The 24,405-nt window shown below is 35.1% G+C and overlaps 1 protein-coding gene across 4 annotated transcripts; it reads left to right on the top strand.

Annotated features, from left to right (window-relative positions):
* The first annotated feature begins 18,683 nt into the window (after window positions 1-18,683).
* On the top strand, window positions 18,684-23,071 carry LOC121245994 (two-component response regulator ARR1). 4 transcript variants are annotated; one of them, XM_041143950.1, is made up of 7 exons: window positions 18,684-19,070; window positions 19,109-19,351; window positions 19,886-20,038; window positions 20,138-20,518; window positions 20,981-21,057; window positions 21,156-22,340; window positions 22,422-23,071. In XM_041143950.1, exons 2-7 carry the CDS (start codon window positions 19,177-19,179, stop codon window positions 22,494-22,496), a joined length of 2,046 nt encoding a protein of 681 aa, XP_040999884.1. In that variant the 5' UTR covers window positions 18,684-19,070; window positions 19,109-19,176; the 3' UTR covers window positions 22,497-23,071. The 4 variants fall into 4 exon arrangements, with proteins under 4 accessions (XP_040999884.1, XP_040999883.1, XP_040999885.1 ...); XM_041143949.1 differs by having other exon boundaries at window positions 19,103-19,351; XM_041143951.1 differs by having other exon boundaries at window positions 18,684-19,080; window positions 19,113-19,351.
* The last annotated feature ends 1,334 nt before the right edge of the window (window positions 23,072-24,405 follow it).

Genomic DNA, 24,405 nt, shown 5'->3' with positions numbered 1-24,405 from the left:
TCCAAACGAGATCTCAGAGAAAGATTGAGTTCCGATAAATTCACTTTACGTATTTATTTATCTTTCTGCAACTCTAAATTCTAAAGTTGGATAAAGAGACTCAAATCTTTTTTTTTTTTTTTTTTTTTAATCTCTTCAGTGTAGTAACTACAACTAGTTCTGAAGTAACACTTGACCCTGTAGCCTAAACCAAACATTTTTGGAACAAAACTTACACAACGTGTTCATAGTTCTGACTCAGTCACTCAAGTCCAGTCCAACTTACTCCCTACCAGAGTGGACTTCATTTTCAAGGCTTCTTTAGAACAGTAGATGGATAAAAGAATTATCGCCTAGTGTCATGATTCTTGTCATGAGTATTTTTATAAAATAATTATATACTCCTATATATATATATATATATATATCTGAATTTTAGAAAAACGTTTTAGATGTAAAGCATGATTAATGTAGGAATATGATTATTTAACAAAAATGCCACTTATCATTAATTAAAAAGAGACTACTTATAAAAAGATTGTCTATAGGGCCACGTCTCTAACTACTCTTTGCATGACAAAAGTAATGCTATAGCCTATAGGTCATAGACGTTCCCAGGGCGTGCAGCGTGTGCGTATTAGAGCCAAGAAAATGATGAATTACTTGCATGCACTAATTAAAATATATATGCAGGTTAAAGGTGCATGCAGCTTGCTAGCTAGCTAGCTGCAATACATATAATAACAGTAACGCGTGCATGTATGAGACTCGTGGATATGCTCACCTTTCACAAACTACGTGCCTGTTGATGATGCTCAAAATCTGTTTGAACATATTCCTTGGCTATAATTTCTATAACAAGAAAAATAAATATTTATGACGAATTATTTACGATGAAAATAGACGATTTTTGGTAAGAAATAATTATTTTTATAAAAAATAATCATTTTTAGAGAAAATAACTAATAACAAATAAGCGATTTTCTTGTAATTAATTCCTTTAATTACTTCTTTTCTTGTCACTTCTTCCTTTAAATAATTCCATCATTTGAATTGACGAATTAAGAAGAGACGAATTAAAATGGTGGTTTTGTGTTTTTGTTTTTTAATTTATATTTTTATAAAAAGTTGCCTTTTAGTTTTATATACTTTTCAGTTAATAGGGGCAAATTCAGCCTTTTATTAATTTTTAATCAAAATCAAAGGAATTATTTGATATAGAGAGTGATTTAAAAAAAGGCTGAATTTAGAAGGTGAGTTGTAGTATTAATGAACTAAAGTTTGAGTAACGATGTTCTCCATCCTAAATTTTGTTATTTTCAGTCACACAGCTTGTAATGTGATGTCATTTAAATGGTTGATTGAAAAGTTATTTAAAACGTGTCGAGTCAACAAGTGTGATTGTGATTGATGATGATATTTAAAAAGAAAAATAACATTAATACTCTTAAAATTTATAGGAATATCTAACGATAGTGGAAGTTTGAAGCAGTGAATATGTAATTTAAATCAGAGAAATTTTATTTACAGTCTTCAAGTAAGATTATATGTGCAGATCTATTAATATATTTTATTAAATGGAAATTATAGTAATTTGAAAGGAATATTATTATAATTTTAAAAAATTTTTAAAGATAAAATTATTTAAATTTACATGTATAGTCTCTAAACAGAGATTATACGTAATATTACTCTTTAAATTAACCCAACTACTTCTAAAATTTAAGTGATATGTATTATAGTATCGTTATGCTGGCTTGATATATAACTACCGACACTAAAAATATATTTTATTATTTATTAAGGGAATAAAACAAAGGAAGAAATCCTGCTTTCAAAGGGATACATGATGATCAATATTGATGCAGCCAAATAAGAATTGAAGCATGACCTTAGAGAATAATTCAACTGCTGGATGTGCCTTATTATTATAAGCTACCAAATTCTGAGATGATATTGCATAACGATCATTGTTATATCTATAAAGAAATTATATAAATTCAATCTTATAAATTGACGTGATTTTATCTAATTATCTATTAGATCTATTTTATATTAAAAATAATTTGATAATCTAATGAATCACATCAAATTATATTAATTTATGAGATTATTTTTATATAATTTTTTTATGGTTAGAATATATATATATTTTTTTTTTGCATAAAATATAAACTAAAAAGTCCATGACCATTGACCATTGTTGAAAAGGACAGTGTCGTGTAGGAAGTTAAATACATTCTCTACCGTCCATTTATATATCGTGGACATGGCACATGAGAAGTGCATTGATCCCACATGATTCACATGGTTTCAAGTTTCAAGCAAGCAAAAAACAAAAAATACAGCTAAAAAAAATAAAGAAATTCCTATTTGCCGACTTGTTATGATTTGCTCTCTCCTGTTACCACGTAGGGTAATAATACACCTACAATATTTTATAATTAATTTTAAATCAATTAATATAATTATTTTATTTTATTAAAAAATCATTTTAATTTTACATAACTACCTTTTATCTTAAATAGAGTTACAAAATAATTGTAAACTAATTGTAAGCTATCAGATATATATTATGCAATAGTTAGGCTTAAGTTCATTTTTTTTTAATTAAAATTAGACCCATTAGATGTAGGACACGTATTTTATAATATATTGTCATGAACTTTCGTTCTACATGCAATGGATCCAATTTCAAAACAACAAAAAAATGTTATAGAACATGTATCTCACGACTCATTCTTTTAGAATTTGAAAAAATTAAATTATTTTTTATATTTTATTTAAAAATTTAAAATAATTATAATAATTAAACAAGATGAGAATTAAACAAAATGAGATGACATGGTTTGTGAAAACAAACTAGGCCCAATGACTATATTGAGAAGTACTCTTGGTAACCATTTTCTTCTTCTTTTCCTTTTGTTTATGTTATTTATTATAGTTGAGAAAAAATTTAAAAATTTGACTCCGCTTCGACTTCGGAGTCAGATTTATTTTTTATTTTTCAGTCAGAGTCAGAGGTGTCACTAGACCAACTCCAACTCTGATTTTATGCTCTGACTTCAACTCCGACTTTGCCCTCCAACTCCGACTCCGACTTTGACTTTGAATCTGATTTTGATATTGTACATATATTATAAAAATATGTATTTATCTATATATTTAGCATATATACTAGTATAGGTATATAATTATATAACTAGAACTTCGATAATATTCTAGTATGAGCTAATTGTTATAAACTTATATATTAATACTATAATATAAATAGACTAATGATAGTTTAGTATATGTAAACATCATAGTATTACTATCATACATAATATAATAACATATAATTAGACACTATAGTATAAGTCTTATATAGAAATAAATTAGACACTAATATAAAAATAACTAATAAGTCTATTATAATAAATTAATAACACATAATACTAATTTACTAAAGTATAATAAAATATAATTAGGCACTAGAAATAAGTTTAATATATAAATAAGTTAGATACTAGTATAATATAATAACATGTAATTAGACATGCACTATAATATAAGTTTAGTATAAAAATAAGTTAGATATTAGTATAAAATAAATTAGCTGTAAATGATTTAGTTTTAGTTTTTAATTTTTTGTAAAAATTGAAATTTAAAAGTCCATAATTTTTTTTTTTAAATTGCCTAAATATGAAGCAACAAAAAATTTTAAATTCGACTAACTTCGACAAATCCCCTAAATCCGACTTCAATTAAGTCGATACTCACTCCTAATATTTATAAACCTTATAAGGAAAGTTATTTACTTTCTGGATTGGAAAACATAAACCCACCAGGGTTTGTCCCAACAGTTGATCTTGATAGGTGTTTATTTATTTAATGATTAAAGAAGTATTTTTTAAAAATGTTTTGATTTTTTTAAAATTATTTAAGCGTACGAATAAAAATATATGAAAAAAATAAATAAAAAAAAAGGCGAAATAGAGAAGAATTTGTGGCTAGCACGACTCTTCTGAAATTGAGTACGTACGTTCCTAGCATGTACTAGTGGAACCCTATTAAGGACAATCAAAACTAGGTGGACCCACTAATTACTTGCAAGCCTGGCTGAGGGGTACTAATTTGGAGAATATGGGTCTCACACCTCAAATGCAAATAAACAAGGTATCCCATTGCTTTCTTGACAGCTACTCCCAAAGCCTCACCACTTTTGACAATTTTTTTGGATCCATCGTGAACAAGAGTTGCAACTCAGGGAGCATAACCCTTTTCTGCCACCTTTCTTCAATCCTACCAAATCTCTCTCTCTCTCACTGTCTCTCATCTGGACTTGGAGTGTACAAGTTTCTAACCTAGCCAATAATACATACCTACCAGAAATGGTTGAGAAGATGGGATAGCAACCCCTGATCTATACATGACCACTCACAATCCCTATCCAATATTGAGATTGGCTTCTTTAAAAGCACTCACTGATCTATAGCTTAGGGTGCTTGATAATTCCCTTATTATTGCCATGCAGTATTTGTCAACCATTCATTGACAATATCCTTCTGCATCCATCAATATTGTTGGTAGTAATGGCATCAAGCAACTTGTATAATATTTTGTTTATTGCCTCAAAATAAAGAAATGTGAGAATATTCTCTACCCTCTACTTCAAACTCCCAACTTCTTCATTCCCACTTTGCTCTAGTTAAGGAAGATATCCTTATAAAACCTAGGCATTTTATATAATTGGCACATAATCAAAAGGTAGCACATCAAGCTTACAATGACTTAGACAACATGTAAAGCTTAAAAGCTCACCCAAAAGTTGCAATACCCCTCTCATCCGTATATCAGCAAGCTGGGAGTCCATTAGAGCGGTGGGTGTTGCTCGAAAATGGTTGGAGTTCAATAGAGTGGCGGGTGTATTCTTTTGCCTTAGGAAAACAAAAACAAAAACTTGAAACTAATGAGTTTTAAACCTTAAAGGAAATGCAGGAAAATATGAGAAGATAACTCATATCCGCATAAAAAAAGAAGAAGATTATACTGTTTCGTTATTTTGTTTTGTTTTCTGAGGTTTGGGTTTTGGTTTTCTTGATTATTTATATCTTCTAATTATTTTGTTGTAATCACGATTTTCTTCCATCATAAATAAGGATAATCAATAAAATTGATATTTTTTTTTAAAATTTATATATATATATATATATATATCTTCAATAAGGGAAAGTTAGTAGGAGGTGATATATGAACAAATTTACAAAAACTTCATAGACGGATTTACTTTCTTTTCCATCACACAAAAAGCAAACCACCTTTTATTTTACTTTTATTTTCATATATTATTGTAAGGTTATATTAAATAGACCCATTGTTATCATCATTTGGTGGGGGATAGGGATGAGTTATGAGAAGTGCACGGCCGTTCGGCCTATTTCCCTTTCGAACCGATGAGATGTGGGCCCCAAACCCGAGACCTTTTCCGCGTTGGCCCAGATGACTTGGTAAAACTATTGTAGACCTCTATTACAGCTCGCACAAAGGACACCACCACCTGGCCGTCAGACGCTGCATGCTGATGTGGACAGGTTGTAAGTGGGTCTCTGGGTCCCCCACTCTATCTCTCTCTCTCCTGCTGATGCTTTTGCTTGCTTTGCTGTAGTACTTGTAAAATGTAATGGATAGCTGGATCAAAGCCGTGTGTGCGACGGTGCGTATATTTTTTGGACTTAATTAAAAAGACATGCTTATTATATTAATGATGTAACTCGATCACATCACCTTTCTAATTTCCCACCATCAAATTAACCTAAACCAACATGGGATATGGTTAAGTCTACTAATATTATTTCCATCTCATACCCACTTAAGTTTTATATATTGAAGATATTTAGCAAATCACACCAACGGCTATAAAGCCATACATGGAAGCTAATCTATATAAAGACCCAAGACACTCAACGGTTATAAAGTCATATATGGAAACAAAGACACCCAACGGCTACAATACAAATATGAAAACAGAGGACTAATTCTCATCTATTTTCTGATTATTCTTCAATTGTAACGTTAGACTATAGTATATATTTTTCCTTATACACATCTGTACAATGAATATATTAGGGTTGTACAGGAACCGTTCAAACCAGCCAGAAACCGATCAGACTGGCCACCGAAACACGAAACCGGCTGAAACTAGTTCGAACCACTGAACCGGCCGATTAAAGAAATTATATTTTTTTTATATATATTCTGTACTCAAAACAATGTCGTTCTACTTAAATTTAAGTGGAACGACATCGTTTTAAGCCTGTAGTTATGTTTTAAACACAACTGAAATGACGTCGTTTAATTTAACATCGTTTTATTCATAACGTATTAAAAAAAAAATAGGTAGCACGACGCCGTTTGGTTTGAGTATAGAATAAGGTCGTTTCGAAATAAAGTCATCTTCTTCCTCCCTTCTTCTTTCTTGATTCACTTCTCAGTTCTCATTCCCTCTCTCTCTCTCTCTCTCTCTCTCTCTCTCCTCTGCAACACTCTTTTTCTACTCTCTTAGACGAAACTCGTCGCTGAACTAATCGTGAACTGCTAGAGAATCGTCGACGTCAAGACAACTGGTGTTTCTCCTCCCCATCGACAGGTTTCGACCGATTTGCTAACCCAAAAATTAAGTATCGGTCAGTGTTGATTTTGTCCAAAAACCACGGCGAAGGGGTCGGTTTTTATCTATAATATATATATATATATATATATATATATTGAAAGGCTCTCCAATATGCTCTCACTCTTTGTGTGACATTGTGTCAAACAACTTGCGTTCAATTCTTTTTATTGTATCTAGAGCCTTGTGAGAGCAAGAGAGTCTTAGTCCCATGGTAGCCCTTTTGCTCTTGGTGAACAATTTTGTCACTTTACGATTGAACCAGAAAAATTATCCCTTATGGAGATCAGAACAAGTTGTGGCCTTGACTGAGAGCCAAGACCTCCTGAACCACCTCACGGCCTCCGTTCCTCCACCCCAATATGAGCCCATCAATGACCCAATAGATACCACACAACCTCAAATTAGCCCTACTTACCTCAAATTGAGGAAGGAAGACAGGTTGTTTCATGGATGGATTATCAGTACGCTGTCCGAGGAGTCCCTCGGATTAGTTGTTGGTCTCAACAGCTCCTATCAAGTGTGGCATGCTCTTCAAGAAGCCTATGCCTAGGATTCCCAAGAAAAGGAGTTTCAACTTACCCAGCAATTAACCTACATGAGGAAGGAGGATTTGATTTCTTTACAGATACATCTCAAAAATTTTAAGTCCATTTGTATTAATCTTGCAACTATCAGACGACCCATGAGTGATAAGCTCAAGGTTTTTGCCTTCCTCAACAAACTCGGCCCCAAATATGAGCCTTCACCACCACCATGTTCAAGCCACCGATGTCTTTCTATTGCGAGGTGGTGCCGCTGCTGCAAGGGTTCAAAACCAGAAGCCAACTGCACGATATGTACAACGCACAACACACAGAATTCTATGGCCAAGCTACGGGTCACGGCGAAGGAAAAGGGAGACCTTGGTCCTCCCGTGGATGTGGTTTTTCCCAACATGTCTGAGCCCTTACTTCCATATACTAGGGCGAAAGGTGTCTGGCCTATTGAGGTTTTTGCTGTCGTTCTGTAAGCCCACAAAATTTTCAGGAGCTCGTCGGCCCATAGCCCCTTTCTGTCGCCTATCTTTTTTTTCAGTATCCCTATGATGGTTTTATTAGTTGTTTCCACTTGTCTGTTTGCTTGGGGAAGAATACATGACTTTGATTCTTAGTTTCGCACACCATTGACGATAATGTTCGGAGTCGAACTGTCTTCCATTATCAGAAATGATACACTGAGGTATCCCAAACTTGCACACTACTGCCTTTCACAGAAACTTTGTCACACTTTGGGCGGTTATTGTAGCTATCGCCTCAGCTTCTGCCCACTTTGTAAAGTAGTCGATGGCTACGATGATGAACATGGTTCCTCCTTTGCTATGGGACATATACCAAGTCTACTCCCCATTGAGCGAATGACCATGGGGACGTTATGGACCATAGCTCTTCAGGAGGTGCACCTAGGATTGGTGCATGAATCTGGCACTGGACACACTTTTTTGCAAACTCCTTCATGTCTTTAAGTGCGTTTGGCCAATAGTACCATGCCCTTACAATCTTTGTGGCGAGTGATAGTCCTCTTGAGTGACTCCCGCAAACCCCCTCGTGTACTTCCTTCACCACGTACTTTGCTTCCTCATTTGTTACACATCATAATAATGGGTTTGATAAACCTCGCCTGTAAAGCACTCCGTCAATTATAGTAAACATGGCTGCCCTGTTTTTTAACTTTCTCGCCTCTTCCTGAGATGGGGGAAGATCACCTGTCTCCAAATACTTTTTTACATTATTAGCCCATCCTGATGTACTCTCCCGATCTGCAAACTTTCCTCTCCTACCACTGGTCTAGCCATTGTTCGTAAATCAACCTTCCATGGCAACGTTTCTTCTTGCTTTGCTGAGGCCACGCGTGCCGATCAGTCAGCCTTGAAATTGTCTCATCGAGGTATTTTCTCGATTCGAAAGTATTTGAGACATTTGCATTGTTCCTGGACTTGGTAAGGTATTTTATTAGTTTGGTTCCCCTCGCCAAGTACTTCCCAGTGATTTGCCCACTATTACCTGTGAATCAGCTTTCATCTCGACTTCTTCTCCTCCTAATACCCTCGTTATTGCTATACTGGCGAGTACTGCTTCATATTCAATTTCGTTATTTGTTACTCTGAACTCTAATCATACTGCATGATACAACTCTTCCCCCTCACTCCTTACTATGTGCACACCAACTCCTCCTCTTGCTCGGCAGGCTGATCCATCCATATATATTTGCCATGGATTCTTCTCAGGTGGTTTGTGGACATCTTCTTTGAAATTTAAAAATTCTGCTACAAAATTTACCAAGATCTATCCTTTCACGGCACTTTTTGGTATGTAATGATGTCGTATTCACTCAGCTCAATTGATCATTTGAACAATCGTCCCGAGGTGTTTGGTTTCTACAACACCTTCTACAGAGGCGATAAGGTGATCACCTTTACTGGATGAACTTCGAAATAAGGTCTTAATCGCCTTACTGCTACCACCACGGCGAAGGTGACTTAACTCCACCTTTGGGTATCTGGACTCGGCTCCTCTTAGGACCCTACTTATGTAATACACCAGTTTTTGTTCCTTCTCCTCCTCTTGTACCAATGCAGCCGACACTACATTCGGGGTCACTGCTAGGTATAGTGATAATGGCTTCCCTGACTTGGTGTGGCTGACCACTTGGCATCCCAGTCTCGTGCTTTCTTAAGCACATGAAAGAATGAAAGACATTTATCCGTTGACTGGGATACAAACATGTTAAAAGCTATTATCTTGTCTGCCAGCTTTTGTACCTCGTTCAAGTTTGCAGACGACTTCATCTCTATTATTCCTCTAACCTTCTCGGGATTTGCTTCAATTCCTCTCTCTGACATCATAAAATAGAGGAATTTTCCCGATTGTACTCCGAATGCACACTTCGTTAGGCTGAGCTTCATTTGGTACTGACGTAAAACCTGAAAAGCTTCCTTAAGGCCTTCCACATGTTGGTCAAACTCCATGCTTTTCACTAGGAGATCGTCGACATACACTTCCATGTTTCTTCCGATTTGGCCTTTAAACATTTTGTTCACTAACCTCTGGTAAGTTGCCCCAGCATTCTTCAAGCCGAAAGGCATCACCTTATAGCAGTACAATCCTTGGTCGGTTATAAAAGCGGTTTTCTCCTAATCAGCCTCCTTCATCCTGATTTGATTGTATCTCGAATAGGCATCCATAAAACTTAACATTTTATACCCTACTATTGCATCTACTATCAGATCTATCCTCGATAATGGAAAACTGTCTTTTGGGCAAGACTTGTTAAGGTTAGTAAAATCCACATACATTTGCCACTTCCTGTTGGACTTTTTCACCAATACCACGTTGGACAGCCACTCTAAATAATGTGCTTCTTTGATGAATCCAGCTGCTAATAACCGATCCACCTCCTTTGCGATTGCTTTGTATTTCTTAGTACTGAAGTTTCTTTTGTTTTGTTTTACTGGGCGTACCTTTGGGTCTACGTTCAGCCTGTGTTCGATGACCTCCTCGCCTATCCCGGACATATCTTTATAACTCCATGCAAACACGTCTTTATGGTCTAAAAGGAAATCTATTAGTTGTTGTCTCTCTTCCTATGCCAATTTGGTCCTGATCTTCACATGGCTCTCGAGATGATTCTGCTCAAGAGTGACCAGCTCCAAGGGCTCATCTGCCTCCCCATGCTTCAGAGCATCTTCATCTCTATTCTCCAGCTCCGTCACCATTACCTGAGGTCCTAGCTGGAGGACCATGTGTTCTTCAGTATCCACAATACTGACATCTCCTTGCCCTTGTTTGAGTTTCTGCACATAACATTCTCTGGCTAAGACGTGCTCGCCATGCACCTCACATATTCCTCTTGGGCCATGCACCTCGCCTGTTGGGAACTTCATCTTTAGATGATAGGTCGAGGTGATAGCTTTTAAAGCATTCAACGTGGGACGCCTAATGATCACATTATATGCTAACAAAGTTCTCACTAATAAAAACTCAGTCATCGCCGTGGCGACATAAGGGTCTGTGCTTACAGATATTGGCAATGTAATGGACCCCATTGGTTGAACCGCATCTCCAGTGAATCCTTTCAACGTAGTTGGTGCTGGTTTCAACTAATCTTCGCCGATTTCCATTTTGCTGAAAGCATCCAAGAATAAGATATCCACTGAACTTTCATTGTCAATTAATATCCTCCTAGTGGTAGAATTTGTCACCAACATTGTTACCACCAAAGCATCATCATGAGGATATACAACCCCTTGGCAATCCTCCTCGTCAAAAGATATTGTGAGGGACACTTGTACTCGGAGCTGTTTGATGGGCCTCTCTACATTATAAACTTCTTTATATCTTGTCCATCTTGCATAGGCCTTTCTTCCTGAGGAAGTTAGGCCACCTCCTGCATATCTACCAGCGATCGTGTGTATCTTTCCCAAAGGTGCATTTCTGCTGTTTTCATCTATGCTTGTTCTTCGGTCACGAGATTCATCTGACCTCATCTCCCTTCTTGGTGATTCTCGTTGCCTAGGGCTCTTACTTCTTTATTTTTTGTGCTCATTCTTTCGTTCACCTGTTCGCCGTGGAGGGGTGATATTCTGGGCAATCAAGCGTTCTAACTCACCACTGCCCCTCATCTCTTCTATTTTTTGTTTCAGGTTGTAACAATCCTCGGTTCTGTGTCCCCTTGTTTTGTGATAAGTGCAGTACTTCTTGGTTTGTCGCATGTTATCGTTGATCGGTTCTTCTTCCTTTATTTTGTCGGCGTAGTGCACATAACCACCATTATGCCTTCTTAAATTACTATCTCGCCTTGGCTCCTATTGGTCTCTTTTCGCCTTTTGACCTCCTTCTTGGTCTTTCCTCTGCCCTCCTTTCGGCTCCCATTCACTCCTTCTTTCTGGTTGGGTGGTTAAGGAGATCAAGGTGTCTTTAGCATTAATAAAATCATTAGCCCTATCCATGAATTCTCGTAAAGTGGAAGAGGTTTTTCGGGCTAGCTCAACCATAAAGGGCTCCTTGGCCAAATACCTCACAGCAATGCTGCTAACATGATTTTCTCGTCTTGATCATCGGCTATCATCTTCTCTTTATTAAAGTATGTCAAATACGATTTCAAATTTTCATCATCTCGCTGTTTGATAGTTAACAAGTATGCGGCGGGCCTCCTGCGCTTTCTACTTGCCACGAATTGAGTCAAAAACTGTCGGCTCAGTTCTTCAAAACTTTCTATGGAATTTGGTTGTAATGCACCAAACCATCTTCTCGCCAATTCCTTTAGAGTCAAAGGGAAAGCTCTGCATGCAATTTTCCCTGGGAATCCATGAAGTGTCATATGGGCTTTGAAAGTCTCAAGGTGTTCCACAGGATCTTTTAAGCCATCATACAGATCTATCAACGAGACTTTAAACTTTGCAGGCAGAGGCACCGTCATAATTTCTGTAGAGAATGGTAGATTTGTGCTGGACAGTAACTGATCTACTGAAGAGGACATTCTTATCTTTTTGGCCATCTCCTCATACTTATCCATCAAGCTACATACGTCATGGTGCAACTTTTTCGCTTCCTCGTCCTCCTAATGGCCTTTGCTCGCACTGTTTGCCTCCATCCCTATCCTATCAGCCTGACTGAGTGTCGCATCCTCTCCTGACGGCCTGTTTCGTGACTTGACAATCTCCTTTTCCTTACGCAGTGAATCCACCTCTGTGGAAAGTTTCTTTATTATTTCTTTCATTTCCTCAAGTTTCTCCTCCATGTTTTGTGAAGTTTCTCCCTGATCTCTAGTTGCCTGAGACCGAGTCGTGATGGGCATGTGAAAAGCACATTAAGTGTGAGACTTTGGAAATCTCACAGACGGCGCCAACTATTGTGGACGTATTTCACCGTCACCACCTTACGATCATCTACAACCAAATAGTAGAGAATTTGGGGGTTCGAGGGAATGCTTATGATGCCTAAGTCAATGACTTTTTAGCTAATAATAATAACAATCAATTTGACCTCCTTTACTTACTTGGATTTCTTCTTTATATAGAGTTCCACGAGTTATCTTTGTTCTCTTATCGGATAATAGTTATCCTTTATTCGAATTCGAATTTAGATATGAGGGTTTATCTCTTAGCAAATTTGAATGATAGCCTTTTATATCCTTTGCCACTGACTGATCCAATCGGTATTGGCTATGGGCTGAGTTCCCTTGATATTGAGATGGGCTTCTCGATAACGATACAGGCTTTGGTTATTAGTAACGGCCTAAGCTCACTTTGAGGGCTAACTGGTCGAGATATCCTCTTTAATTAAAATTTTTTTGTTATAAATTTTCTTCTTATGAACAGTATCAAAGTAGTAAAATGGAATAAGAAAAGAAAAAAAGTTAAATATGATTTTGTTTTTTTTTTTTTATACCAAAAATTGAAAAGTTCTTTTAATGGAGAATTCTATATATTACTTTTGTTCAAGAAAATATAGCACAAAAGTATTTTGCACTGTATAGTTTGGGGTTGATACTGTGAGGGTTTTTTTTTTTTTTTTTTTTTTTCTTTTTGTTTGCAGGAAATTTGTAGTTTTTGGTTTGGAGTTGATGGTGTTTCGAGGTTTGTATATGTCGTTCAGTTTTTTTTTTTTTTTTTTTTTTTTGGTTTGGATTTGTGTATCTTCTTATTGATTCCGTTTTTTGGATTTGTATATTTTGTTATTAATATATTTAGCTCGGTTTCTATATTGTTAGATTTTTGCTTTCAGCTTTTTGAAAAAAACAAATGGCTTTTACATTTTTTTTTTTTTTGCTACAATATAAAATCATATTTTGTTAGAGTGTGAAATAAAATAAAATAAAAAAGTTTATTTCATCACCCCCCTTCTTTATCACTTTGTCAGTAAGAAATTTATTTCTATCTACAACATGCATAATAATCAAACTATAAACATTCCATTGTAACATTTATATTAACTTGCAATGGTTTAAATTTTCTCTATATAGATTCTTTACCTTTTTATTAATCATACAAAACTGTTGAATTTCTATCATACAGGACTATTTACCATATTTAGAGAATATTCCAACACAAACTTTAGAAAAAGAATGGATATTCAATCATAATCGCCTCAACCAACAACGGAACAAAAACTTCAATGTCCTCTCAACTAATCTTTTTGTTCAAATTATATTAAATTTGTATTAAACAAAGTTAGTATAATGATCAATTTACGAAACTTGCATTAGATTATTTATTAATCAATTTTTCTTTTGTGAAAAAATATTTTATTTTTATATAAAAAAAAAAACTGTTTGATCCAACTAGACAAACGTGCTTTGCACGTTACTCCGGACCTAGTATATATATATATAGTTGGTCCTGCATACACTGATTCATGAGGCAAGCGAGGAGGGGATTGAAGGTTCAAACAAAGTGCTGGAAGAGGAAGAGCAAGGACTGATGGAGTTTATGGTGAGTTATTACTTGGTTGAAAAAATGAGGGAGGAATGGAGAACGGAATACAGTAATACAAATGGTAGAAAAGTAAGAGATGATTTTGGTGCTAGGAATCGGGTTTGATATTTTATTAATGATCAGTACGAGGTTGTACCATATTTGCAGTTGCATCAAAACCAGTATTCATGTATGGTGGCCATGGTGTCTTGGAAGTTATTGAAGTTAGAAAAACCACTAGCTATGCATTGATCTGTTGGTACTTGCTACAGTCACAAATCAATTGGTATTAAAAGACTTGGACCATGCCAGCCATCCTTCAGTACTAAGACGATAAGACCCAAGTTTTTTCAATTTTTTTTAAAAAGTTTTTATGCAACATTAAATGAGCAATAAATATCGTGAAATTCATTTTATGTTTATATCTCTTTCATATTTATATCCTCAAATTTAGACAAAAAATTAAGGGAATCTTTTTCTTAAGTTCTTGAATATGCACATCTAATTCCTTTAATCATAATTCGTGGCTTTAGATTTTACTTGATTCATAAATTACTCAATCGACTTTGTATAAAGTTTCAAGAAATTCTCGATCCTTCGAACTTGTTCTAGACTTTCTATTTTTTTTATTGATTTAAAAGTATATGAGGTGTAACTGGAGGTGGTCTCCCTACTTGACTATAAACATATAAGCATCTTACTTGTTGGGAACTGAACAAGAGGGTCTAGAAAGCGCTCTCTTAAGTCGATTTTGAGCTATAGCCCGAACTCTAGCCCACTAGAAAATTTAATGAAATCTTTAAGTATCTAGTACAATAAAAATTATATTAAAAATTTATATTATAATAATATTTTATTCAACTTTAATATTTTATCTAAATTGTATAACTAAACGAGTAAAGCCTAATAATTTAAGGTGAATCAAAAACTAATCCAGTTACACTCGTACGGAAGTAATATAAAGACCATCAAGTCACTACCCTTTATGGTTCAGACTAGGTCTAGACAATGCAGATAAGTAGCTAACAAAGAATAATGGAATTAATTCCTTGGTCGAAATGGAGTTTGTCCATGGTAGATGTAGATGCAAGAGTTTGGCCAGAGTAGATGATTAAGTTAATAAGTTTGGATAGGATTAGGTAACTAAGATGATAGATTTCATCTTATTTTTAATTTTATAATTTGGATGAATGTAAAATACTTTAATTTTATCTATAACTATTTTGAGTTTATCTAAAAGTTATGAGGAAGTGTTTTAGATAAGTTAAGAGTATGAAAATAGAGTTCCAAGTGTTCTGAAATTATCCAGATAAAAGTTTGAATAGGAAACTGCTACTGCTGAGAAGATTATATCAGGTGTCAACATCCCATCAGAAAAGTCCCTCGTGAGTCTAGTGGTGTAACCGGTCTGGTTTAGTTCGGTTTTAGACAAAATTTGGGACCAAACTGGTATGCATCGGTTTTGTATTTTCAAAAATCGATTCCACACCGACTACTCCCTAAACCAGTACTTCCGGTTTTACTAGTTCCGGCTCAGTTCGGTTTCTTAATTTTAATACATTATATATTATACTATATAATATATATATAATAATATAATGATAATATATTGTAGTATATTATAATATATATTATAATTGTATTATAGATTATAGTGATATATTATAGTATATTATAATATATAGTGATATAGTATTTGTATAACTATTACTACAATAGACTATAGTGATATAAGATTTTAAGATTTGATATTATATTAATTAGTAATTTATTATATAATACATAACTATTATATATATAATTATATATTATATATAAAAATTATATACAATATAAAAAATTATAATATATATATGAATCGGTCCGGTTCGATCTAATCCGGTTTTAGAAAAAGAAAAACCAAAACCGTACCGATTTTGACCGGTTTTAAGAAAAATAAAACAAATACCTGACCGAACCAAACTCAATACTAGACCAAACCCACCAGTCCGGTCCGATTTACCTGTTTGCCAGTCTTTTTTTATACACCTACTCGCGACAAAGTCACTCTGTCAGTAGAATCCTACTGCAATTCAAATTCCTTTCGGATTATTTATTTAAGGGATCCAATCGGTTAGGATTTGTAGAGTCAGTTCTGGATATTTTTTAGACCACTTTCTAATGCATATTTTGGCAAGAAAATTTCTTGGAGAATTTTCATATTGTTTCTCTCAAAGAGTGTGATTGTTGATCCAAGATTGAGATAGGGTGAACGTGATTCAGCCACTAGAAATTCAAGAGAAAAGCCAATGTTTGAAGATTGTCAGAAGTTCTGTCTGCTACTGCCGTAGAGACAAACGGATCGTTTGTCTGATCAAGTAAGAGTGTCAATTGACAAAAATTTTATAATTGAAACTTACTTGTAACTAATTTTCAAATAATAAAATTGACTTTTCTGGATTTAGCTGCTCCATAAGGTTTTACTTTTAAAGAATTTTCCTTTGTTATCAATCTTGGTGTTATGCAATTTATTTACTTTATGTTATTGCTGTATTATTAAATAATTGCATAGTTGACAACTAATCAATTTGTTGAGTGAATTGGTAGAACGTTGTGTTACTATACAGGAACATTTGGATAGTTTCAGTAAACTTTGTGGTAGTTTAAGGAAAGTTCATGTTCTAATTAGAAAAGAAGCATTTATGTCACACATTATCCACATATCATAATTTAATTTGTAATATTCAAATTTTAAAATTTTTCTTTCAAATCAATATCATGTGAATGATGTATAGTATAAACATCTTCAAATAGAATTATTGTTATGCATCACCAATACTCTGTTCAACGCTTTCAAATAATGAAAAGGTCATTTTTAGGTCAATTCACGCAAGAGACTTCAAATGTGCTTATGGGATTTGAGATATACAACTAACTGTATGAAAAGGTATGTTGGCCTTAAATAATATAAGACTTAACAAAATTAGATATAATTCCAAGGATTAGAAGGTATTTCTGCACACAAAGGTCCCCACTCTTGATGGTATGTATTACTTTATTGGTATGATACAAAGGATGTCCATCATTTTCCTTTCTCTGTTTGAGTAACGTGGACAAGGACAAACAGGAGAAATAAATAAATTAATAAGAGAAGCAATTATCGAAATATTTCGTAGATATTTTATTAGAATGGTAAATTAATATTTATATAAATAATTTTAATGATATAACAATATGCATATTTAGGAAATATCTAATAATTATGGAGCAATGGGAAGTGAAAAATATTAATCTCAATTTAAGTTAATGAATCAATTTATATGTAATTAATATCAAATATAGCCACATTTAGTGCACAGACAAATTGCATGAACTCTAATTTATAAATGTTAATGAATGCAAGATTTTGTTTGCTTCCCGAGAACCCTATTTTTATTTTTATTTTTATTTTTTGGAATTAATCTATTAATGAGCCTTTTGGTTTGTCAAGGATTCTTTTCCTGTTAATAAGGATTGGACTAATATGAGACATTTTTAATGTTTGAATTCATATCATCATTGATTCATTTTTCCCAAACTATTATTTCATTTTCTTAGCTACATGGTTAACTAAATTTTAATCCGTTACAACTCTACTCCTAAATTTCTTCACATAAAACTTTTAAAGGTACTGAAAGAAAAAAAAAAAGTCTGGCACTAATTCTCATCTGGAGGGGAGGCTCTACTACTCCATTCTCACCCGTCTCGGAAGGGGCGACCGGAGAACCCTTCATCCCGTGCGGCCTTATACTATTTATGACTTATTTAATGTCGTATTTCTATAGATATCAATAATGTTGTTAGACTTATTTAATGTGTCTATTTTTTTCTCCACTTAAAATCCTAAAGTTTTGATAAAAAATTTGAAAATACTTGATCCGTTATCGCCAATTGTCTCTCCCACCGCCTATATTTTTGTTTTATTTTATTTTTTATCGAAAGTTTCCTCTCTTTTTTTTTTTTTTTTTTCTATTTCTTATTTAAAGTTTGTGAAATTCAACAAAACCATCATTTTGTATTGAGACCTAAACCCATGAATGAACCCAATACTCATTTTCCATGTTTTTTGTTTGTTTCGTCAAAAAACAATAAAACAAGACCTTAAGATCAGAGTAGTAGTTAAAACCAATTGACATTTGAAACCACCTTGATGGTCGGGGATACGGTTTCAATGTAGTTTCCATGTTTAAAAACTTTAGCCATAATAATTTTGAAAATTTCAAACTAATTTGACCGTTTATTCTTATTATTATTTTAAATGGATTTAATACTGACCAATTATTTTGGCAAGTAACCACGGATTTGACTGATTAGGTGAGGATACTCCCGTTTTACAAGCCGGCATTCTTTTCCTTTCCTTTAGCAGTAAAGGTTAATAATTTCTTATAATTTGTTTTAAAAATATTTGTTTTTTATAATTTGAAGAGAAAAATATTGTATTTTTTAAAAAATAATTGGAAAAAGAAAGAAGAAGAAGAAGAAGATGTCAATCCGAAGACTGAGAGAGGACGCAGTAAAACAGGGAAACAGTGGCAGTGAGTTCGAGTCGTCAAAAGGTTGGACTGCATGCTTGCTGTTACTTATAAAAGAGTAGATTTAGGATGCTGTTGGGGTTAGTTAGTCGTATTATGTGTGAGCTGGATCCACTCTTCCTTCCATGGCTGACCCACCCTTTTTATATTCTATATATATATTTTTTATATTATATATAATTCCCCCAAACACCAACGAAAAATATTAGCACAAACCACACATAAATCGAGCTTCAATTCGAGAAGAGCACAGCCCTGGTCTCCAAGTTCGATAATCTCACATGCACACGCACATATATGTATAGAAACTCAGATTCTCTTTCTCTTTCCCTCGGATTCTCGGTTAACTGTACTGGGTTCGTTGAATTTCGAACTGGGGGTATCAGGCTTTTGATGCCAAGTTCGACCATGCGATTCGGTTTCTTTCTTTCTGCGTGAATCTCTCTCTCTCTCTCTCTCTCTCTCTCTCTCTCTCTCTCTCTCTCTCTCTCTCTCTCTCTGTTTTTGTTTTCTGGGATTTGGGTATTTTGTTTTGGTTTTGAGAAATGAATCCAAGTAACGGGAAGGGATCTATTTCAACGGCCAGTTCAAGCGGAGCTTGGAAAGTCGGCGATGTCGTTCCAGACCAGTTCCCGGCGGGGCTACGTGTGTTGGTCGTCGATGATGACCCCACATGCCTTGTGATCTTAGAGAAGATGCTCCGGGCTTGTCTTTATGAAGGTTTTCTTCTTTAATTTCTCTTTCTTATTCTTTAATTATTATTCTTCGTCTCTCCTTTTGCCTCTGTTTCCTGGCGTCTCTCCGTTTGTTTTGGTTAAGAAGACGATTCTAGTTTGTGTTTGGCTATAATATATATATATATATATATATATATATATATATATATATATATATATATATAGTCTTTCATCCGTTCTGTTATTAGAAGTTTTTTTTTTTTGGTGTGTGGAATTGGGAATTTCTAGGAGAAAGAGGAAGACCGACTCCTTGATTATTATTTATAGTTCTTCGTCTCTAAAATCTTCAACTATAATTGGGTTGTTATTGTTGACCATGCCAAGCACATCTAATTTGGTTTAACAGTAGTAGAAATTTCTATTGCTTTCGAGTTATTTGCCTTGTTCAGAGATCAGGATGACTCTCTACGATTCAATTTGTGCATTCAGAACCATTTTTTTGTTTCTTTTTTCCTTGAAGGTTTTTAGTTGTTGAAGGCGTTTAATAATCGACTCCTTTTGTTTATTGATATGTCAGTTACCAAATGCAACAGAGCGGAAATTGCATTGTCGCTGCTACGAGAGAACAAAAACGGGTTTGATATAGTTATAAGTGATGTTCACATGCCCGACATGGATGGATTCAAACTCCTAGAGCACATTGGGCTGGAGATGGACCTGCCTGTAATCAGTAAGTAACCTCTTATAATTAGTGTAAATAGGTCTCACCATGAATCCACGTAGTCTATATCAAGGTAGTGACTGATATCTGATTTATGAAATTCAACAGTGATGTCGGCAGATGATGAGAAGAATGTTGTCATGAAGGGCGTGACTCATGGTGCTTGTGATTACCTAATCAAACCAGTGCGGATTGAAGCATTGAAGAACATATGGCAGCATGTAGTTCGGAAGAGAAAGAATGAGTGGAAGGAATTGGACCAATCTGGTAGCCTTGAAGATGGAGATCGGCAGCAAAAACCATCTGATGAAGTGGAGTATTCATCCTCAGCTAATGAAGGGAATTGGAAAAGCTCGAAGAAGAGGAAGGATGAGGAAGAAGATATCGAGGACAGGGACGATACATCCACGTTAAAAAAGCCACGGGTAGTTTGGTCGGTTGAGCTCCATCAACAGTTTGTGGCAGCTGTTAACCAACTAGGCATTGACAGTGCGTATTCTTCACCTGCATCTAACAATTTGTTACATAGTTATTTGTTGCTTTTCCTCTTTACTGAAGCGAAATAACGCTTGTTACTAATCTATTTCTCAAGTTATCAACAAAATAAAGTACCTTTATCTTATAGAAACAATCTTTGCACCGGGGTACTCAGGGGATGGGGTACTCAGGGGATGCTAGCCATAATCAAATGTGTTCTAGACTTCTAGTAGTTTTGTTCATCTGTCACTTTGTGTAGTGGCAAAAAGCCACCACTTCCTAACGTATTGTTGTTACAGCAGCTGGACGAAGTGGATTGTACATTTTTCTGTACATTCCGTTGTGAGTTTGATTTGTTTGGCAAATACTCCTTCTATTTACGTGTTTGTGATTATCGTTGAATGTGTCTGTTCATTTCCTATGTCAAGTACCTCCTTTTCTGCTTACATTATCATGTTTGACATGCGAGTACAGAAGCTGTTCCTAAGAAAATTCTGGAGTTGATGAATGTTCCTGGACTTACTAGAGAAAATGTTGCCAGTCACCTTCAGGTACAGTGCACTTCAATCCTAGAGAAAATCTTATGATACCATATTTCAATCTTTTGTCATTCTTTGATAAGAAATGGTTGTTCAACCTTCTGGTACAGAAATATCGCTTGTATCTTAGAAGGCTAAGTGGGGTTTCACAGCACCACAGTAGTTTGAATAATTCTTTCATCAGTGCTCAAGAAGCAACTTTTGGATCAATGTCTTCACTCAATGGGCTTGATCTTCAAACGCTCGCTGTTACTGGTCAACTCCCAGCACAAAGTCTTGCCACTCTTCAAGCAACAGGGCTTGGTAGGCCAACTGCAAAATCTGGCATTCCCATGCCACTGGTAGATCAAAGGAACCTTTTTAGCTTTGAAAACCCAAAACCAAGGTTTGGAGAAGGGCAACAGCAACATTTGAGTAGCAGTAAACCAGTGAATTTACTTCATGGAATTCCAACAACTATGGAGCCAAAGCAGCTTGCCAATTTGCACCAATCTGCACAGCCACTGGGGAACATGAATGTGCAAGTCAATGCTCATGGAGGACACAGTAGCTCCTTGCTGATGCAGATGGGCCAAACACAATCAAGAGGGCAGATTCTAAATGAATCTGCAGGCAGCCATGTCCCTAGGCTTCCATCATCCGTAGGACATCCCGTTATGTCAAACGGCATTGCTGGTGGGGTTATTGGAATAAATGGGATTGGTGATAACAGCAGAGGGATAGGGTACAATCAAGTTCGGCCAACCTCTTCAATGTTGAGTTTTCCCATGAACCACGCCTCAGAATTGGCAAGTAACAGTTTCCCTCTTGGAAGTACTCCTGGGATATCCAATGTCACACCTAAAGGAGCATTTCAGGACGAGATTAATTCAGAAATAAAAGGATCCACAGGATTTGCGCCAAGTTATGATATTTTCAATGACCTGCACCAGCAAAAATCCCAAAATTGGGAATTACACAATGTTGGTTTGCAATTCAGTGCCTCTCAAAATGCAAATCGTGTACAGGGAAATCTTGATATCGCACCATCAGTATTGGTTCGTCAAGGGTATTCTTCTAGCCAAACGAGTGGACTGAACAGGAATGTATCAGATATAGGCAGGGCAGTGTTCTCAGGGGTGGAAAGTACTCAGCAAGGGAACACACAAATTATTGGTCAACAGCTTAATAACTTTCTTGTTGATAATCCCGTCAGGGTGAAGGCTGAAAGCATCCCTGATGCAGGTAGTCAGTCAATCCTCTTTCCTGAAAATAATTTTGGTCAGGAGGATCTCATGAGTGCACTCCTCAAACAGGTTCGTTTTTCAGATGTTGACATTGGGTTTATTTAAGCAATGTTTTCAATTAATAATGTATTAACTTGATCTGTTTTCCAGCAGCAAGGAGGTATTGCACCAGCTGAATCTGAGTTCGACTTAGATGGATATTCTATTGATAATATTCCCGTGTAGAGAGAGCCGTGCTCCAGTTCTTTCTATGATTGCAGTTTCTGATGTACATACTTGCTACCACAGATGGAGATTTTACCATGCAATCACACAATGGAGATTCTATTTCCAACGTGAAGAAACAGGGCTACATTATTTCACTCGTTGGCATCTTCCTAGCTGAATAGCCTGCTATGTTGGTTTTAACCTCAACATTTAAAGTTCGGAACAATGGACAATTGAGATGATTCAGTTACATTGGCACAAATTGTGAAGCCGGCAAGATAACCACTGGATGATATACAAAGGCGGGCATGCAAATTTTGACTGCTTTCAGTAGCAAAACATAGCAAAAAACTGCTAGCTTTAGGTGGTTGAAGGTGTCCATTGGTTGAGCTCATATTGAGTTTGTGGAGAGGAGGTTTTGACACATCTGCAGACTTATAGGAGCGCTTTCTAAGTCTATATAGCATGTTAAGTTTGAATGTTTTTCTCAGATCTTTTATCCCTTTTTATTTATTTTTTTCCTCATCTTCAGCAATTATGATGTATATATTCAATTTTATGCTCTAGACAAAGTCTGGGTATTCTTTTCTGGTCATTTTATTGTTCTTAAATTTGACGAGGTTCTATAATAGCTTTTAGTGCAATAAATTCATGTGACCTCCATTGTCCAGGGGCGGGGGACCATACCAAGCTTGAAGCCCCCCTCGAACTTTAAAAAACCCTAATCTAGTTTTTTAAGGTTTTTATTACAAGGTAGATTTTACGACACATACAACAACTTTACCTCCAAGTTAAATTTTCTGCTTCTGCCTCTGCCATTGTTCATTCTGTTTTCCACTCTTCGGCTGTGTTTGAGTGTTGAGTTGATTTATAAATAGTTGTGTTTTGTAGATATCATTGAGATGTGTTTGAAATTTTAAATGTATGAAGTAAGTTTGAGATATGTTTAACTTTTTATGAAAAGTTGAAAAAGTAGTGAATCTTATCAATAATTAGTTTGAAATAGATTGAGATAGATTTTACATCCAAACATAGGTATGAAAATAGCTAAGATATTCTTATATATCTCATTACTATTTATTATTTTTTAATATTTTTTAATACTATTTACTATTATTTAATATTTAATTATTACTTTTTTATTACCTTTTTACTATTATTCATATAATACTTAAAAATATCTCGCTAGTCACGAGATTTGTGATTCTTCAATCTCAAATCATCCTTTGAATGGATTGGAGATTGTCATGGTTTCGCTCCTGGACAGCTCATTTTATAGCTGTGGGCCAGGGATGTGGTTCTAGTATTCTCAAATGAAATTATGATTCTGAACTGCTTGTCAGAAAACAAAAGTAACATGAACAGTGGTAGAAGTTCCACTTTTAAGAGATCAGATTTCTTATAATTTTTTCCAATAATTTTTAGAAGGTTATCTATACAAGTGCAAGTAGAATTTAATATTGCTAGGTCTACAAATCATTATTTATTTAAAAGAAAAGGCACCAGGTTTGGACAACATAGATTTAAGGAGTATAGAACATAGATCTACGCCCCTATGAAAACATTGGGAAGACTTGAAAGGACAGTGGTTTGAGGCACTGAGAGTCTCTATTACTTTGTGAATAACAAGGAATTTTGGCTGCCCAGAAAACACTACTACATATAATTATAAACCTGGCTTATAAGAATGTATTGGAAAGAAAAAAATGTCCTTCCCCTACTTGTCAAAGAGAATGTTCCACCCAAAGGAAATAATCTGATATTCGAAACATTAAGGGCCCATTTGGATACAGAGGTAAGATAAAACCATCTTATCTCATCTCATCTCATTTCAACTAATAATCTCACTACTATTCATAGATCATTTCAATTCATTTCATCTCACTATCCAAATGGACCCTAAATGATTATCCCTTCCAAAGAAAAA

The sequence above is a fragment of the Juglans microcarpa x Juglans regia genome, chromosome 1S (assembly GCF_004785595.1).
Source record: "Juglans microcarpa x Juglans regia isolate MS1-56 chromosome 1S, Jm3101_v1.0, whole genome shotgun sequence".
Classification (NCBI taxonomy): Eukaryota; Viridiplantae; Streptophyta; class Magnoliopsida; order Fagales; family Juglandaceae; genus Juglans; species Juglans microcarpa x Juglans regia.
This window is presented reverse-complemented; position numbering and strand designations above follow the sequence as displayed.